This window comes from Heptranchias perlo, chromosome 1 (genome assembly GCF_035084215.1).
Source record: "Heptranchias perlo isolate sHepPer1 chromosome 1, sHepPer1.hap1, whole genome shotgun sequence".
Classification (NCBI taxonomy): Eukaryota; Metazoa; Chordata; class Chondrichthyes; order Hexanchiformes; family Hexanchidae; genus Heptranchias; species Heptranchias perlo.
Window position 1 is genome coordinate 51932538 of NC_090325.1, and position 20398 is coordinate 51952935.

The 20398-nt window shown below is 41.4% G+C and overlaps 1 protein-coding gene across 2 annotated transcripts in view; it reads right to left on the reverse strand.

Moving 5' to 3' along the window:
* LOC137322062 (probable E3 ubiquitin-protein ligase HERC1) overlaps positions 1–20398 on the reverse strand; it is a 317287-nt gene that overhangs the window by 189863 nt on the left and 107026 nt on the right. For both annotated transcript variants that reach the window (XM_067985131.1, XM_067985126.1), the window contains exons 29-32: positions 17840–18077; positions 16815–16987; positions 3783–3938; positions 2914–3011 (exon numbers count right to left, since the gene is read on the reverse strand). In XM_067985131.1, the coding sequence (XP_067841232.1) occupies positions 2914–3011; positions 3783–3938; positions 16815–16987; positions 17840–18077 (665 nt within the window). The remainder of the gene's footprint in view (positions 1–2913; positions 3012–3782; positions 3939–16814; positions 16988–17839; positions 18078–20398) is intronic.

Consider the following 20398-nt stretch of genomic DNA (forward strand, 5'->3'; position numbering starts at 1 on the left):
AGGAGGAGAAAAATCAGAGGGTAAAATTCCTGTGTCAAGGATACATCCTTAAATATTAATTTTAAAAAGTTTACCAGCTAAAATCCCATTAATAAAATTTACTTTTTTCAGTTAGTATTGGGTATGGTAGCCTAGTGGTTATGGTTCTGACCTAGCAACCCAGAGATTATGGGGGTGATTTTCAAACTGAGCCGGGAAGGGTTATATTGAGGTCGGGAAACCCATTAGTACGGGTTTCCCAGACGTCCTTACGATTTTGACATAAGGACGTCTTTTATTTTTTTTGTCGGTTCCCCATTCAACTGACAGGCAGGTCTCAGTCGGATGGGAGACCAGCCAGGGAGAGGACATCTTCAGGAAAGTCTTTATTTGTATGGATTGGGGTCATTCACGGGGAGGGGTGTCGGGATTGGAGGTCATCGCAGGGGTCCGCAATCGTTTGGGGGGGGGGGGTCGGGTTCGGGGATCTTGGTGGGGGGGGTGGGGTTCATTGCAGGTAGGCTTGTTAGGACTGGGGGAAGCACTCCTGCTCCCCTGGGCCCACAAGTTGTGTCTTTCTAAGCACCTACCCGTTAGTCTCGGGCCTTCTCACCTCCTTTCACAAGGTGTAAAACAGAAGGATCGGGAATCCCAGCCTCCCGGGGTTGAAATTGGGAATTGGTGAAAAATGGAAGCCTGAAGTATCCTTGAAAGATTTTAAGGCCCGACCCGCCTCCAGGGAGCAGGTTGGTCGCCCGCCCCTCATCCCGCCCCGGTGAAAACCGGAAATGGGTGGGTTGGGGACGGGTCTGAAATGGTGGCAATTTTCAATGCCCCCCCGCCCCCAACCCACCCATATTTTTAAATTGAAAATTGAGCCCTATGACTTCAAATCCAACCCTGGCAAGTTGTGAAATTGAATTCAATAAAATTACCAGAAAAAAAATCTTTAAGCCAGATTGTCATAAAAACCCAATTGGTTCACTAGTGTCCTTTAGGGGAGGAACCTGCCACCCCTACCTGTTCTGGCCTACATGTGACTCCAGCCCCACACTACATGGTTGACTCTTATTCCCAAGAGCAACAAATACTGCCTTGCCAGTGCCACCTACATCCCAAGAACAAATGAAAAGAAAGTTAGTATTTATACATCTATTAGTCTAGTACAGAATAGAATATTTAAATGTTCCTTTGCATTGCAATAATAAAGCACTAAATGAATACTGTATTTAAACAAGAGAACTGTAGTACATTTACTTTAATTGTAAAAATGTTGAACGTTCATTAGATGGTTGACCTTGGGAGAAAGAGAAAAATAAAACACTGAGAAATAATAGATTACCTACCTGGTAAAGTATTCCATACTCTGATAAGAAATATTTTCTATGTATCACTTGGAAAGATTCAGATTATTAACAGGGAGATCTACACGAGTAACGTCCTTTAAGGAACTTTGAGTATCAGTTACATCACAGCACTTAGCTTGCTACTCTCCCTTTCCAACGTATAAAGATGTGCTCCTCCTGAATCAATTATCCTTGCTCCTTTATTCCATTCACTTTCATTTTTCTCCTCCCTTTCTTATTCTTCTGCTTTTACCACACTCTGTTTGACTCTCCATCATATCAGCAGTTATCAGTTATCCCAAAGAAGCATACACAGCAACTGAAGTTTTTCATAAAAGCATTTTAGGAGATAAAGTAAGTATTTCTTTTTTCTGAAAGGCACAGACAGGGGTCAGTATCACCCAGTTCTACTTCATTCATATCCTCCAGAAACCTACTAGAATTCTGCTTAAGCAATACCAGAGAGAAGGGTGGACGACTTCTTGGGCAAATTATAGCACTTGCCTTTAAGATGCATTTAGTGAAGGGTCTTTATGAGGTTCAAGCAGTAATGCTTGGTGAAGGAGCGAATAATGTTCCAAGTTGTCGTCGTACAGTTACACTCTATACTGAATTAATCCATGTCCTGACAATGGCATAGGTTTAATATCCATTAATTATTCATAATTTTCTTCATTCCAGATGGGAGCAGAAGATGCACTCTACCAGTCATTTAACAAATATTTTAAACATTGTTACCAATCATATTGGTATGGTCTACTGTCTGGACTTGTTCCCTACTGCATAGATAGTCATGGATAGCTTAGCATCAATGTAATAAAATGACACTTCTCATACAAAAGAATGCATTAACAATCAATGGCTACAAAGCCACAAGGTGCCCAGAAAAAGGACAGCAAAATAGTTCGCAAAATTGGAGTTTCCCTACGGCCCAAAAGAAACCCATTGAGCAGTCAGTTTTGTTTATTCCTGTGACATTAGGTTGCCAGAACATAAAGGCTAGAAACAGATTGGCCTGAGGTTTCCTGACTCTCCTGGTCTTCCTTAGCTTCATCTGGGTAGTACAAGTAAGGATTGGGAGACTTCAAAGTTTGAGGGGGTGGGTCAACTCCTTCAAAGAAAGTAAACTCAGCATCCCGCTGAGTGGACTCCAAAACTGCAGATTTATAAACAATTAAATCTCAAAGACAAACTTTAATTTTTTTTAAAAAACCAATAAGGGTGAACTGGGGAGTTGTCTCTGGAGCTGGCAATGGACTAAATTAATGATTATGCTCAGAAGAAGCTCATCTGCATACAGTGCAGCAAGCCATCACAAGTCTGATGTAATGAGTTCAATTGTGATGAAAATCTCAAAAAAGATACTGCTTAATACAATACTCACCATTGATTCCCGTGACATTTTAATATGGAGGATACAAAAAGAGAAGAATTCTTGAATATTCCAGGAGTAAATTGATTCTTAGACTGTTAATTCTAGCTTGGTTGACTTAATACAGGGAAACCTTGTTCTAGGATCAAACTTTGTATTTCCTAACTTTTTTTCTCTAATAAACCATGGATGGTTAAGTTCACCAATACATCTTACCTCCTTAATTTGGTTCTGTTCAAAGCAGGCAGGCAACAGGGACTCCAAAATATGTAATGCTAGCAGCTTGGTACGTAAATTGTGTACAAGTGGAACACCTGGAGAAAAATTTTATTGTGCAATGTTTCATTACTGGTTCGTCAACTCATTAAGCAAAATCAGAAATCATTTGTAAGAGTGAAAGTTCTGTTTGAAAAAGTACAAAGATTTAGATTGTGTACCAAATTAAGAATAAGTGAAACCAATGTCATACATTTACAATATATCATGAGTAGTAAATTAAATAACAAAACCAGCAAGCACCTCACCATCACAGGATTAGAAAAACATTTTCTTAACAGTTCAGTAAAAGGTTTAAATAACAATTTCACAGTCTTTTTGTACAAAATGTTTGGTACTGTAATAATCATTAATCCCTCACTTACAATGCACTAATTTACAGAACCGACTAATGTAAACATACACAAATTCACTGGTAAGTGTATGCCACAATCAAGCTGCCCAAATCAGCAGCCTGCTTTGCACATATAAATACACTCTTGCGATTACAGGTGAGCTATTTTCTTGAATTTACAATTTTACTCATTATGAATAACTCCACAATACCAATATTTACTGGCTTTCTGAAACCATCAAAGTAGTTACTGCTTATAAACTTTAGTATTTATTGTAATGAGAAAAGCACTTTTCAGATTACCAGACAAATGAAGTTAATAAGTGTTATGAAAAACTAAAAGTTCCAATATGACTAAATGACTAGAGGAAATTATGAATAATTTTCCTACAATAAGGGTGTATTGTTACTCAAACTTTTCGATTTTAGTTGTATATTAGAATTATTGGGTCAGATGTCCATTTAACCATCTCACCTGTTGCATGCATCCGTGTAGCTATCAATAAAAGCGGGTCAATCCATTTCACAGAAACCATATTGCTCTGTATGTTTTTGAAGGAGATAACCCGACGCAAAAAAACAAGAAAGTCTCCCAACTGGGTTTCTACAATTCGTCTGTTTTTGCCACAATCTGTTTATAAGAGAAAAAGACACGTACAACACAGGGGTCATTATTAACAGATGAAAATAAATCTATAAAGATAACAGCACACAAAGAAATTCTATTTAATAGAAACATTATTCACTTTGTTCAAAAGAATCTAAGGAAGCAATGAGTTAGATAATGTCCTTCAAATTCTGAGCTCTAGATTCAAACCCAGCCCAGTCTGATAAGGTAAAAGGCTCCCCTTTCTGTTGGCAGTAAAGATGCAAAGGGAAATAAATATGATTCCTGATCTAGTTCCTAGTGTAAGGACTTGCACAACACCAGGTTATAGTCCAACAGTTTTATTTTAAATAAAACTGTTGGACTATAACCTGGTGTTGTGCAAGTCCTTACATTTGTCCACCCCAGTCCATCACCGGCATCTCCACATCATAGTTCCAAGTGGGCATGAACACAGCACAAAACTGACCTTAATTCAAACAGGTGGTGTGAGAAATAGAAAAATGTAACATTGGTGCAGTAGGGTTTTCTGTTCAGAAGTTGGGACCGAGGCAGATTGTTGGGGCAGAGTACAAGGGGCTTTATTTTACAGGGGTGATTCTGCGAGCCGGGAATGCCACTTGTAGGGAGAGCATTCCAGGAAGTCGCAAGCACTCAGCCAGTGATTCTCCGTCCATTAAAAATTTAATTGCTGGATCACAGACTCACTAATTGCATGTAAATATGCTATACTATGTTCCATTCTTCCTCACCTCATTGAGCACAAAGTTCACAAAAAAAGAGTTGAACACATCAGGTTTGGTATTCTCCTGCTCGTCATGTTTTCCAGTTAGGTTAATGTGATCATACATCATATTCTAGGAGATACTAATGGAATGAAGGGCAACTGTCCTTCACACAGCCAGAATGCACACTAGTCATTTTCCACTGTAGTCTGCAATACTAGATGTAATTTAATTCCACATTGTAAAATGCATGCATTCTTTGTAAGCCTATTTAAATTTCATAAATGCTTAAAATTTTGTAAATGACGTACAGATCGCCATTTTCCTCAATAAATCTGTTCAGAACTTTTTGTGATGCTTGCATTACTGACACGCAACTGCATGATGGCAAGTAACCTTCCCAAGTACTTGGCTGTCGACAGAGATTTCATACATTTCACTTGTGATAATTTCACTTATAAGTAGAATTTGCTGGTATTATTTAGTTTGCATTTTGTTATTTATGATAGTTTTACATGCACTCAAACCGTAAGAACTTCTAATTTATCAAGTTCAGATTACATTTCTGAGCATGGTTATCATCTCATCTTATGGATTCTGACACATCCCTTTGAGAAATTAGCACCCTGCAGTCAGATAACCTTCTTCCATTCCTTTGTACACAAAGCCTTGTTATGGACCATGCACTTGGTTCTTTGTTCAGAGATGGTAGGATTGGAAACCCCAATCAACAGCTGGGGCACTTGAGCATCAATATTGTCAACAACAAAGCACCTCTACGCTATGGTATGTCAGAATGAGAAACAGGGTATCAGCCAGAAGGAAGATCCCTAGGTGCAGATTGTAAAATTAGTTAGAAATAGGTAATCTATGCATTTCCTTATTTGTTCAACCATCACATACCATAGTAGTATAAAATTGGTTTCTCAATGAAAGGTACACTATTTGCACAGTAGCTAAGTCTATTTGGGTAGCCTGCTCGTGCACAAATTTCAGCCAGTGAGCTTGATTACATCTGAAGGGTTCAGTCTGAATAAAGCGTCTTCCCTTAGGTTTTGGGCTGTTTCTGGAGCTAGCGGGTTCTTTCCCTAAATGGAAAGTCTCCCACACTTTGTGCGTACTCGAAAAACATGAATCACACAGAAACTCAAATAAACAGTGCAACTCTGAACTGGGAACCATTCTAACAGGTCTTAACGCGACAGCAGTGGCCCAAAACAGATTGAGTTCTTGTGGCAGGCTACATACAGAGTGGTAACAGAATACGCAAATATTTAACTAGTGGAGATACTTTCTGCATCAATAATGCAAACTTTGCTTATCGCTGGATTTGTTTGCTGTTGCACTAAAAGAGCAGCAATTGTCACACAATGAGTCAACAGTGTACCTAGACTCAAAATTCAATAGTGATGCAAATCCTGAAATGGTTGCCTCATTCTTTTCTCTTCAGAGAAAACAAGGTGGTTTGTTTAAAATTCTTGTGAAACTACTAGCCTCAGACAACTCAGCTGAAGCTTAAAGGAGAATTTTAATCCCCTCCCGCCCAGTAAAACTGGGCAGTTAAAACGGAGTGGGGGACTTACTCACCGCCTTGCTGTCCTGAAATGGCCGAGGCGACAAGGATACCTGCCCGAAGCTGGTGGCCTCCTGCCGCCAGAATTCCTGCTCCCGCCTGCTGGCTTGGCAGTGATTCCTGCTGGGTTTCGGTGGGAGTCCAATCTACCTTATGGAAATGAGGCCCGTGAGCTAAAATCTCTTGAGGCTTCAGGCAGCGCTGGCATGCGAGCTTGCCAGTCACCCTGGCCCTTCCTCCCCAATGCATCTATCCTTATCTAAGGGGGTAAAATGACCCCCTTAGTATTGGGTGTGGAGGAGGACAGAAAATGAGATTATCGCCACCTTAAATCTATTCGTACAAAGAGATAAGATTTCACTGGCTGATGACATTAAACTTAAAAAAAAAATAAACTGGAAAGTATCTAGAGAAAAATTCCTGGACTAACTTTCTACCTTTTATCTTGCAACCATGTAAATGGCAATTAAAGTAGATAGGAGTGTGTATATACAGTGAGCACAGGCATAATGGATTAAATGGCTTCTTTCTGTGCTGAGATTTATAAGATGTATGCTGGGGTTTAAGGGTACATTTAGCAGCTGAGGCTGCTTTTCGCCGAGTCTTGTAGTCAATCTGGACAAGTCACTACAGCCAAGGCAATAGACTCAGACGCAAAAGGAAAGAGAAAAGGACAAAAAAACCTGCAGTTATTTAGTGCCTTATCACATCTCAAAGTTCTTCATAACCAATGAATTATCTTAGAAGTGCCATCACAGTTATATAGGCAAATGGGGCAGCCAATTTCACAGAGCAAGGTCCCACAAAGGCAAATGAGATGAATTATCAGTCAATCTGTTTTTTTATATTGAGATGAAAATATTGGCCAGGGCACTGGAAGAACTCCCTGCTCTTCTTCAAATAGTACCCAGAAGATCTTCTACATCTACCTAAACAGGCAAATGAGTCCTCAGTTTAAAGTCCCATCTGAAACAGGGCATGTACAGCAATGCAGCACTCGCTCAGTACTGTACTGATGTGTCGGCCTATGGTATATGCTTAAGTCTAGGATTGGAGCTTGAACCCACAATCTTCGGATTCAGAGGTGAGAGTGCTACTACCTGAGCCAATGACACTTAAGGCTGTACCAGTTAAAGTAGTGAAAACACCAGAGCATCAGTCAGCCTTAGACACTCTGGACACATGACTGGAGCTGGCATCAGGCAATAAAAGACTGGTACTTAAAGGTAAAAGTTTCAGACAGATAACGTTGGACCCAAACACTTTCTTCTGTGGAATTTGCTGCCCCAGCAAGCTGTGGAAGCTACATCATTAAATAAATTTAAAACAGAGACAGTTTCCTAGAAGTAAAGGGAATTAGGGGTTACAGGGAGCGGGCAGGAAATTGGACATGATTTTAGATTTGAGGTTAGGACCAGATCAGTCATGATCTTATTGAATGGCGGAGCAGGCTCGAGGGGCCGATTGGCCTACTCCTGCTCCTATTTCTTATGTTCTTATGTTTCTTCTTGGCTGTGAAAGCGGAGAGAAACTTGCACATCATTATGGAGATGTTCCTGGGGATGCTCCCTGCTAACTATTCCATATGTGACCTAGGAATGCAGCGCAACCTCTGATCTCAGCCAGGACCCAAAAGCACTCTCTGTATCTAAAGGAATATCTTTTTAGCCAGGATATTCTTCCAGTCAGTTACTGAATTACATTGAGCTTTTGTCCTAGATTTGGAGCCAGCTTCCACTTTAGAGAGTCACCTGACAATTGAAAACAGCGGAGAGAGGTATAGTGCAAGTTGGGCACTGGGAATGATCCACAATATTCAATACAGGTGTTGAAGTCAGGAGCTGGTTCAGGCAGTTACTGACATTGATTCAATCAAGACCAATCTAACTAGATAGGATATTTACGCTGTAAGAAAGTCAATAAACTGCAATTTGAAACAATAACAAAAATACTGAAAGTACACAGCAGCTCCATCAGCATATGAAAAGATAAAAGATGGGTTAACAATTTAGATGGAGAGCAGTCATCTGCTGATAATGACAAGAAAAACTCAAAAGGCACAATCCAGGACAAGGCTTTACATATAGGAAAGCAGGGGAATGGAGATTATCATTTAAGGGGCAATGCTCTTAGATAACTTACCATTAAGGGATCACAGCAATATAATATGTGGTCACTGAACAAATAACTCAAAATATATACACAATAAAGCATTACATTATAACGCAATTTATTTACACAACTGCTTTTATTTTTCACTTTAAAATTCAAGCAAGGATGGTTTTGATGCTCATATGCCAATGAAAGCTACCGATATAGCAGCAAATGTATTGTACAAAGCACTCCCTATGTGACATCATGGAAATCAGCCACTGATACTACAATAGAATGTTACATTGAATTTACAGCACAGAAACAGGCCATTCAGCCCAACTGGTCTATGCCGGCGTTTATGCTCCACACAAGCCTCCTCCCTTCCCTACTTCATCTACCCCTATCAGCATACCCTTCTATTCTTTTCTCCCTCGTGTGCTTATCTAGCTTCCCCTTAAATGCATCTATGCTAGTCGCCTCAACCATTCCTTGCAGTAGCGCATTCCACATTCTTACCACTCTTTGGGTAAATAAGTTTCTTCTGAACTCCATATTGCATTTATTAATGATCTCTAGTTTTGGACTCCCCAACAAGTGGAAACATTTTCTCTACGTTTACCCTAACAAACCCTTTCATTATCTTAAAGACCTCTATCAGGTCGCCCTGCAGCCTTCTCTTTTCTAGAGAAAAGAGCCCCAGCCTGTTCAGCCTTTCCTGATAAGTATATCCTCTCAGTTCTGGTATCATCCTAGTAAATCTTTTTTGCACCTTCTCCAGTGCCTCTATATCCTTTTTATAATAAGACCAGAACTGTGCACAGTACTCCAAAGGTGTTCTAACCAAGGTTCGATATAAGTTTAACATAACTTCTCTGCTTTTAAATTCTATCACTCCAGAAATCAACCCCTGTGCTTGGTTTGCCTTTTTTATGGCCTTCTTAACCTGCCTCACTACTTCGTGATTTGGGTATCTGTACCCAGAGATTCCTTTGCTGCTCTATCCCATTTAGACTCCTATTATCCAAGCAATATGTGGCCTCCTTATTCTTCCTACCAAATTTATCTATATTGAAATTCATTTGCCAATGACACACTCATTCTGCAAGATTATTAATGCCTTCTTGCATTTTGACGCATTCTTCCTTTGTATTAATTGCATCCCCCAATTTGGTGTCGTCCGCAAATTTTGAAATTGTAATTCTGATTCCAGAGTCCAAATCGTTAATGTAAATTGTGAACAACAGTGGTCCCAGCACAGATTCCTGTGGAGTGCTACCCTTAGCCCACTGTGCAGCATGATGTTAATGGAGCAGAACTTGTCACATCAGGGGGAGATCTGCACAAAATTACTGCTAACAGATCATTTTAAAAAAGTAGTTCTAAAGCACAGAAAAGAAGTAAAAAGGTTGCTAAGACACACCTGCAAGGTACATACATCTTCCTTTAAACTATTGGGGCAGTGTAGTAGAATACGTGGGGGACGAAATTGAGCTATATAACGCCCGTTTTGTAGGCGCTACACGGACACCTAAGTCCCGAAAATGGCTTCTGACATGAAGTTCGCAGAACACCATCTTGCTGAAAGTGTTTGCCCATAAGCACTTAATGACCGCTGGCAGCATGTCGAGTCGGAAGATCACGACACGCTGATTCGAAGCAGCTGGTGAAATTTTGGAACTCCATGATCCAGCCAACCTTGCACAGCTGAACAGATCTTGAACAACATGAAGGACCCCCGCCAACCAGCCCTATTTAAAAGGGATCATGAAGTACTTACAGGTTAGTTGCTGGATTATTTCTTCTGGCTGCTGGTGCAATCGTATGTGTTTTTGGACATTTCCTATACTTGGCTAAGGTTTCAATATTCCATAGAGAATGGTCTGGCTGGTCTTTGCAGTACTTTTAGTGTCATTTAAAATATAGTGCTGAAAAAAGTTGTTTCCGGACGTGGGTGGCCTGCTAGGGCTTCCTCTGGGAATTGAACGTGACTGGGAGAATGGAGGCTACGCAGAGCAGGACAAGCTGCTAGAAGAGTGGAGGAGGAGGAGCAGGGCACTCAGCAGGAGGCTATATCTAACAAGGGCTTTTAGGGACCAATTCTCTTACCTCAACTTCAACGACGACCAGTGCATCCGACAGCTGGAGTTCACTAAAGAGGTCGTGACTGAAATTTATCAACTGCTGCAGCCACAACTGCAGCCTCAAAGCAGGGCAAGAACAGCATTGCCTGTGGCTGTCAAGGTAACCGTGGCGCTTAATTTTTATGGCTCTGGTTCCTTTCAGGCTGCTGCTTGAGAAACAAGCAACACCTTGCAATTTGCAGAGCACTGCTGTATAAAGGGAGGTCAATGAGGCTCTGTACGCAATGAGAATCAGGTTCATCTCATTCCCTCTTGCCAGTGACAAGCAGGAGAAGCGAGCACGAGGTTTTGCTTGCATTGCAGGCTTCCCAATGGTGCAGGGTGCCATTGACTGCATGCATATTGCCATGTGTGCTCCCCATCTGAAATTGGCCATTTTCATGAACAGAAAGGGATTGCAATCCCTCAATATGCAGCTGGTGTGCGATCACATGCAGTGCATCATGTAGGGCAATGCCAGCTATCCTGGCAGCAGTCATGACTCCTTCACCTTGCAGCAGTCCTCTGTTCCACCTATATTTCAACCAGCACAACAAATCAAAGGCTGGCTACTGAGCGACAAGGGTTATCCCCTCATGAAATGGCTCATGATTTCGGTCAAGGCGGCTCGCACACATGCAAAGCAGGCCTGCAACGAGTGCTATGCTGCCACATGGAACATCACCTAGCTCTTCAAGCAATGCTTCCGCTGCCTAGACCACTTTGGAGGGGCCCTGCAGTACTCAGGTATCAAGATGTGTCATTGTATGCTGCACAACCTCACCATTATGAGGGAACAGCCCTTGCCACCACCTATCAAGCAAGAACCTGAGCCAGAGGAACATATGAACATTAGAAATTGGAGCAGTAGACGACCATCTGGCCCCTCGAGCCTGCTCTGCCATTCAATAAGATCATGGCTGATCTTCGACCTCAACTCCACATCCCTTGATTCCCTTAGAGTCCAAATATCTATCCATCTCAATCTTGAATATACTCAACAACTGAGCATCCACAGCCCTCTGGGGTAGAGAATTCCAAAGATTCACAACCCTCCGTGTGAAGAAATTCCTCCTCATCTCAGTCTTAAGTGGCCGACCCCTTATCCTGCGACTATGCCCCCTAGTTCTGGACTCTCCACGCAGGGGAAACAGCCTCTCAGCATCTATCCTGTCAAGCCCCCTCAGAATCTTATATGTTTCAATGAGATCACCTCTCATTCTTCTAAACTGTGAAAGAATAGGCCCATTCTACCCAATCTCTCCTCATAGGACGAGATGGGGGACGAGGCAGGGAGGCTACAAGGTAGGCAGGTCCTGTCTGCCAGGGCTCTGCGTGATCAGATTATTAATGAACGATACCAGTAACTTCAACGACACCTCCCCATTCACCAACAGTCCCACTCCCCTTACCTTTCCTCTCTCATGACCAAATTGTCCTCATGATTGCACATTGGTTCCTCCCTTAGCTCATCGCAGAAATAAAAACCACCAAAAGCAAATTCAAATCCACATTTATAAATTAATACATGAAATTATGCAAACAATTTGTAACTATTCACCCTTGTGCATTCCCTTAGTGCCTGTCGTTCGTGTGCCTTTACCGTTCCCAGTGCTCCTACGAGGTGCACCCTTGGTGGCTGGAGCCGGGTGGTGGAAGGCTGCTGACCTTCAATTAAGGAAAGTACAGATGGCCTTGGAGGATGACCTTGAGGAGCTCTGGGCTGAGAGGGCCCGGCTTCAGACTGCACCATCTCGGCCTGGGCTGCAGCATCTGAGCTGGTTGCCTGACAGGCAACAGCAAGGGCACTGGCAGAGCGGCAGGGGTGGACGCAGGAATGCAGTCATCCCGAGAGAGGACAGCAGGTTCGTCTTCCATGGCGCTGCACCTCAGCAATCCTGGTAATCTGCTGGAGATTAGATTGCTGAACTGCTGTGATGCCCTGGAAGCTCCTTTCAACAGTGGTACCCAGAGCCACGAAAGCAGCAGTCTGAGCTCCATATGTAGCCGTCAGACCTTGGATGGCAAATTTTTGTGCTGCAATGGAAGATGTGACATCAGATGCTGCATCATGGGGGTGACCACCCGTTCCATGTGGGAAAGGATGGGTTCCAAGTTCTGCACAAAGCCCTGGGCCAAGTTGGAGCTGGACTCCTCCATGCCGTTTGATATTGTGCGCCGGCTTTCTGGCAGGCTTTCCAGTGCATCAAGCATGTGGTTGTGTACGCCCATCAGCCTTCTTCTGTAACCTGCCCCATCAAAGTCACCATCTGACTCCTCTGCAGCAGAACCAATGTGTGGCCTCACCCTCCGGCGAGCTGGCACCTGCGGAATCCTTTCCCCCCAATCTTGGTTCGTGCACACTTGTGTCTCACCACATGCAGATCCCTCCTCTATCCTAGCCTCTAAATTACATGCAGTGTCAGTCTCTGAGCTGGTGGCTGTGAGTGCAAGATCGAGTGACGGTGTGTCTTTATCATCACTGTCATCTTCCTCTGCCTCCTCTGACTGGGAAGGTTCCAGTTCTTGGGTATCTGCAATGACAAAGGGACAAGGGTTGAGTTGTGGTGTGTGGAGAGGAGAAAGAGCAAGTGTGCTTACACCATCTGCAGCACGCGAGTCAGAAAAAATTGTGGGATGAGGGAGAAGTGGGAAGAGAGGAGGAGGATTAGGTATACGGAGACCCTCATCATTGATTCCTCCAGCACCGCCAGTGGCCATGGCCTCAGCGATAGCCCTTCCAATGATGGTCAGCACTGTCTCCATGGGAGTTAAGATGTGTAGGTGTGCTTGTCCTCCACCAGTTCTTTCTTGCTGCCTACTGTTACGTGCCACCTTCTCCTGTAAGAAAGAGGGAAGTGTGTCAGTGAGTGTCCTGCAAGATCATAGAATGGTTACAGCACAGAAGGAGGCCATTCGGCCCATCGAGCCTATGCCGACACTCTGCAAGAGCAATCCAGTTAGTCCCACTCCCCCTAGATGTTTGGGTAATGTGGCTGTCATGATTGAACAGTTGCCAGTGTGTGACCTATGAGTTGTGGGTGTGCGGCTTGCAACAGTGATAATGTGTGTGGGTGAGATGAAGTATCTGATTTGAAGAGTTGAGTACTGATTGAAAGAAATTGTTGGTAGGTGGGTGATTGCCGGGGGTGAGGTTGCGTATAGTGCATTGAACAGTGGATGAGGCTAGTTGTAACTTGAACTCACTCACCTTGACAACTCGTGTTAAATCACTGAACTTCTTCCTGCACTGTATCCATGTTATTGTCGCTACACTCCTGGCATTGACCTCGTCCACTACTTCCTTCCACTGCCTCTTGAGCATATGTATGGAGGGGCTCTTGCCTCCCTGTGGATACAGAATGCCCCTCCTTCTCTTCACCTCTTGCACCAAAGCCTCTAGTGCATCATCAGAGAACCCTGGTGCAAGCTCTCTCGCAGGCAGTCAATCTTCAAACTATCACAGCCGAGGAATCACTTCACAAATGACTCCCACCACTTCTTGCAGCCACCTTTAAGAGGTGCAGGCTGCCTTTAAGTAGCACTAACCACTCGCGACATCGGGGCCCTCTGCTGATGTGTGCAGCCAATCAACAGCGCAGGTAACGCTGGCTGCATGCAGCTATCATTTAAAGCAGCAGGCAGCACGCATATTACGAGCCGCCTGCACGCAGCAAACGGGCGCGGGTTAATCACAGAGTGCAATCCCAGCGCCCGTTTTCGGGGATTAACCAATTTAACCCCCATGTTGTTTTGAAGCATGCATCGAAAATATATCCAGCTGTTTTTCAGACCTTTCATCTCTGCAAGGAAACCTCATACAAAAGCAAACCTGATCACAGACAGGATACCTGAATGATCTACTGGGAGCATGGATTTCTACAGGCTTCCCACTGTCCAGAGAAATATACAAATAGCAGCAGAATCTCTGAGAATTTCATACAGCCTCAGTCATTCTGTTGCTTTATGAAATGCTGCAATATGTACATAGTGGGGAATTGAGAAATAGTGGGTGGATGGAAAAAGTAAAAGATTTAAGACTGAAAGAGAAGTAAGGAGGTGAAAGAAAAACAAAAAGCCAGTGAGGCAGCAGAGACAGTAAGGAAACTGAAAAACTATAGTGGGGGAAAAATAGCAAGATATCAGACTTTCAGAACTAGTGGAACAAACATTCCAATGACACCAACTGAGTGAAAAGATGAAGAGAAGCAATCCCATGAATATTATAGATTAGAATTTGTTATGCATGCACAAGTCAACAAAGTCAGCTTCACTGTTTCTATACTTTTCCTTGCAAATAGGAGAAAAACATGAAATGTACAGAGGAAAACAGACATTACATACCAGAAAGTCTGATTACGATAGGTGCTCTGAAACATGAGAAAAGCCAAATGCTCATGACTGAAAGTGGTACAAAAATATGCCAATTCATGTACATACATAATATTAGGACCAATGTAGTCCCTCCTCGATGTCACAATAAAAAAAAAGTTTTTTTTTAAGCTCAGCAAACCTTGTTTCATTTCACAGCCAATGTTTTTTTTCATGTTTAAAATCTGGATCCATAAATTCTAGATTAGTTATAGTTTTCCATTCATTTGTTGACCATATTCTATTAGTGTTCTCCAATTATTAAATATCATTCACGTAAGTTGTCTTTACTTCAAAACCAAGGAGTCAGAAGGAAGAACTTTTAAGCCTTTTTCATAACACCACCAGGCCAAACTAGCTCTTTAATAGCCAGCAACTCAGTGGTAGTCTTGGACCTTTTAGACTTAGAAAGACTGATGGGAATACTTCAGCAGGTACAAGATCAAAAGCATCATATTCTAAATTTGTGATTTTTCAATATGATAGAAGCTTGGTTTTCTACAGCAAATTTTTAAAAAGTCAAGATGGCGAATGGATGTGCATGGCCAACAATTCAGACTTATAGGGTTTTGTTTGAAACCTGATTATTACATTGTAATTGCCTCATAAAAGTTATAATTGTTTAAATATAAACTGCTTTTACCATTGCAAAATCTAGATTGTGACAAAGTCCCAAGACAAAATTGAAGGATTCAAACTCAAAACCTACATAAACCTAGTCAGTAAATTTGAGCACTGAGACTTTTCAATATTATTAAATCTTTCAATGGTACTTCAGTGGTAGCTTCCATAAAAAATGATAATCTCACCCAGATACATCTGGGAAGGGGACTGGGGGGCAGGAGAACACATAGCACCATTTCCAAATAAACTTTAATCGCACAGCTACTTATATTCAAAGAATTTCGAAGAAGTCGCTGAAGTTTTATTTATTATAATTTAACTTTATTAAAAATTAATAAACAAAATCTCAGCTATTTCAGAATAGAACAGTAACAATCCAGCTCTTGCTTCTTAGGGGTCCTCGCTTTATTATACATCAGTGAATTGCTTTCTTCCATCCATTGCTCCGTAGCATCACAGTCTTTCAGGGTTTCAGCACAAAGAGTTGAATTTTATGTTATTTTCAATCCGGCTTCCTCCTGCTGTGAGTCTGGAATGAATGGTCCCCTTCAATGCATCTCTCAAATATGCAAAACCCTAGTGTTTTATAGTCTAAAATCCTGTCTGTCTATCACCCATTTACGCTCTGCTTTTCAGTCAGGCATTACAAACCAGAAAGTCTAATGACAGGGGGAGAACTGGTATTCCGACACATGTATGTGAAAAACCAAATGCTCATGACTGAAAAGTGGTATGAAAAATGCCAATACATCTACATACATATTATTACTATTAGAACCAGAGGAGCTCCTCCTCTATTCCACTTTAAAAAAGCATTTTTTTTAAAATCCAGAAAACCTTGTTTCATCCCACTGCCATTTTTACCATGTCAGAGACAAAACCTCTCACCAATACTTAAGGCACAGCAGTGCACAAATTTAAGTCAGAACTCACCAAATTGAAACATACAACTTTTGCTTTTTAATAGTAATAATTGCTAGTGGCTGGTAGAAACTGAAAAAAAAAGCTGCACAACCATACCAAAACATTAGTCTGCAAGGAGATCCAATACAATGCCACAGCAGTCCCAGGCAGACATTCTGCAAAGGGATCCCTCAGCCATTACCATTCGAGTATGTCTGTTCCACTTGATGGAGCCTGAAATGGATCCACAAAGGGCTCTATGTATAATGCCCTTCTATGACATCTATTTATTTATTTATTTTTTAAAGTGAAACAGAAGCACTCAATCAACAAGTCTTTACTACTTAAATTATCTTTTAATACACTTTCCCCGACACCAAAATCAAGTATGTCTTAAAAGGCCTCCACTCTTAAAATAGAGAGATCTTCTTACTTTGACAAAGAACTTCTAACAGTGCACTTATTTTACACATTAGTTTTCTATTCCCACCTTTACTTTCTGATCTGGTGCTGGATCCACAGCTATGTTGTTCTGTATGTTCCTCTCCAGCTAATTCACATTCTGCATTTCCACACATCGCATGCAAAAAATTTTGCAACTGGCAGCACAATACGTCCATTGGCGCTTGAACCACCTCAGGGCACAAGTTGTCTGCATAGGAACTGCAAACAACAACAGAAAATTGATGTGAATAAGAGTATTGATTTTAAAACAAAGGACAGGTACAGACTGAACCTTATTATTTAACAACATTTCGTGTTTATAAGGCATCGTTCTATCCACTCGCATCTGCTTCTGGGTCCTCAGGTCAAAATTTGCTAAGTTATACCCAATACTTGCGCTTTCCCTTAAGGTGAGCTCCTGATCTCAAAGTGCCATTTGGAAAGAAGGGCAAAGTTAAGATCAGACACTTCTCCAGGGAGAAATGGAAAGATTTATTTCAAATGATGAGAGCATTAATTTCATGTACCACCTCATGGCCAGTTACAGAACAGCAGATAGAGAACCGAAAGCAGGTTATCTACCTGCTCTCAAATAAGGAATGACACCATAACTGGAAAAAAAGGCAAAAGCAAAGAAATGATGGTGGCAAGTTTAACCATTGGTGCAACTGATTAACAAATAGACACGTTAGTCACTAATCTTCAATATCTCCTCTAATTCCATGGAGAAATCAAGATCTGTATTACATTGACAAATACAAGCAACACAATTCATTTCCTTCTCTGAGATAACCTAACCTGTAAGCAAGCCAATGTTCAACACTCTTCAATGTACCAATGTAATTAACTACAACAGACCAGGAAAGATTGAAATTAGGTATTAAAACAGCTGTTAATTTATTGGAACGCTATTTGTGCTACAAGCAAAAATAAAATATAAACCCATTAGCAGCAATGGCCACAATCCAACTGCGTATGTAGAATTTTGCAGTCAGTAGGAAATTAGCAAGTTCGACACATTTATTAGTTAAACTTCACTCTAAGTCTCAACATCTTGTTTGGACTACTTACCTAGCAGTGATAGCTAAAATCTGCAGAAGCCTAGCACCGGCCAGTTTTAATGCCACATTTAGCTGGGAATGGCCAGACACTGAAGCCATCAGCCAACGCTGATTTACTAGAAGGCAGGAGTTTGTCAGTTTTGAAAGGGCTTCTAGAAGACCGCTGTTAATGACCACTGATAGGTCAGTAGGCTGATATCGGATGTTTAAGGCAAATATGGTAGCCAACAGGAGATGTTGCTGGGCTCCTGCAACAACAAATTACATTTTATAGAATTCAGAGAAATAGTGAAAAACCAACTGGTATCGCTAAAACAAGATTAGTCTATGAAGTACCAGTCCAAAATAATTTTATACAACACTTTTGTTAAACATTTAAATTTTAATATACATGCATAACTTACATCTTTTGTAAAATTTTGCAAACAGTACAATTTAATAAGCTCATTTTTTAAAAAAACATGTCAATTTTAAATAAATGCACATTTTAAGGACTAGGATTAACTCAGTATTGAATTTGAATATTGAGTTCAACAAGAAATAAATTTGGCCAATTCAGTCTTGTAAACATATTTCAGTCTTTTGTGTTTCAATTCCTTATTCTTTTCTCCCTTCCACTTATGGTTTTGGAGACTGGAGAAATGGAACGTTTACAAGTTTGGTGTCGGTTATTGAAAGAGGGGTTACCCTCCCCCATTTTTTTTTCCTCTTCTTCTGAAGATGCAGACTCGTGAAATACAGTTTCATCTATGCCTGGCACTCTCCTATACCTTGGCCCTGTGTCTCTACTTTATGTATAAACTAGACACACACTGAAGGATCAGAGACAGAGGGAAAGACTCACCTAAGGATTGGAGACAGAGCGAGAGACTCGCTGAAGGATTAGAGACAGAAGAGACTGAAAAAGGACAGATTTCAGTCGAATACATGGGCATTGTTTGGGGATTGGTGTTTGGTTGAGGTGGTGAATCACTGTAGTTAGCACCCATAAAAGTGATAGTCGGTTAATTAGATATTGAAACATTTAAGGTACGGACTGCAGCAATTGTTGATACATCTGGTACAATGTACCTACAGTAAAGGAAAGGGGTGACTAAATACACAAGTGATAGCTTATTAGTTCCTTAGATTTAAGATTCAAATGTCATTGTGGGATTGACTTTGATGCTACTGCATACATCCAGAGCAAAGGCAGACCCTCAAAATTGTATTGCAAACTTAGCTCTGTATTATAAGTTTAGAATTTTTATATTTACCAGTCTATCTCCTACATTGTTGCACATGGTAAGAATATGGTCACTCTATTACCTGTCTGACTTGTCGATGTTTTTCTCTCTCTCTCTCTCTCTCTCTCTCACATCTGCTCTGTCTCTTCTGCTTTTCTTTCCTTTCGGGTGGAGATGGTTGGTGACATGGCAGGGAAAGAAGCCACCAATGACTGCAGACTGCATTTGTGGTGGGATTGTGGGGAAAATGTAGCCCTCAGCAGCTCAGTTCCCATCCCTTCTCCCAGTCACAAGCTTCTTCCCACCCTTTCACTCCCATCAGATCGTCATCCCCTTCACCTTCCTGCTATCTCCTCCCCTTGCTACCATGCCCACATTCCCATCACTACCCCTATCTCTTTCCCTTTGAACTACTTGCTCAACCCCGTTATCTTCCCCCTCCCACTTGCTCCACTGTCACTCACCTCAACCTTAATCACCCAACCCTTCCACCCAAAAGTGATGGTAAGAAGCCAGAGGCCTTTCCACGCTGAATCTGTTTTCCTCCTTCCCTCTAAATCAATTTAGAATCAAGAATGACCTCATCTGCTTTTATCTGTGTCCTTCTCTAATTTTTGCTCTGTGTGATAGATGTTAGCAATTAGGATCTGTCTCACAGGTGCAAGGAATTAGTAAATATCTTCCAACCATCAACAAAACACAAGTGGATAATTAGTTGGCTTCAAAATTCAACTGGTGTTTTTAATTGAAAATTGAACTAAAATGAAGTCTCAGTTTAATACATTTTCTGAAGTTTATAGAATAAATTAACTTAAAACGGATGTGCAATCATCACGTTTTATCTCACTGACACACAGCCTCCCTGTTTTTAAAAAAATAATACAAATTGCATAATTTGTCCTCTTGCTTTTCAAAATAATTTCAAGAAAAGCTGCTGAGTAGGTAGTGCTGAAAGCTGAAGAAAAATATTCTATTGGCACAGCTGAGTATACAGTACTGTTGCATCCCGGGAAAGCACTTTCCAAATTCAGCTCAGAGTCACTGCAAAACATCGAGTCCAAGCCCAGGCAATTAGGAGAGGCTGAGGCCTTCAAGCAAAAACTTTAATGACAAAAGTAAAATTGAGTTGTTTAAATTTAATCATGATATTGTGAAATAGGTAATATTTTAAATTTTATTCTGTGGCCAGATTGTGCACACAGAGTGATGTACTCCAAATAAAAAAAAAGCAGCTTTACGTGCCACAAAGCATGGCACCTTGAACACTGAAAATGCCTACCCCAGCACAATCTAAAGGAGTAACAGATACTAGTGACTTTTCAATGAAATGCTTCCCCTCATAC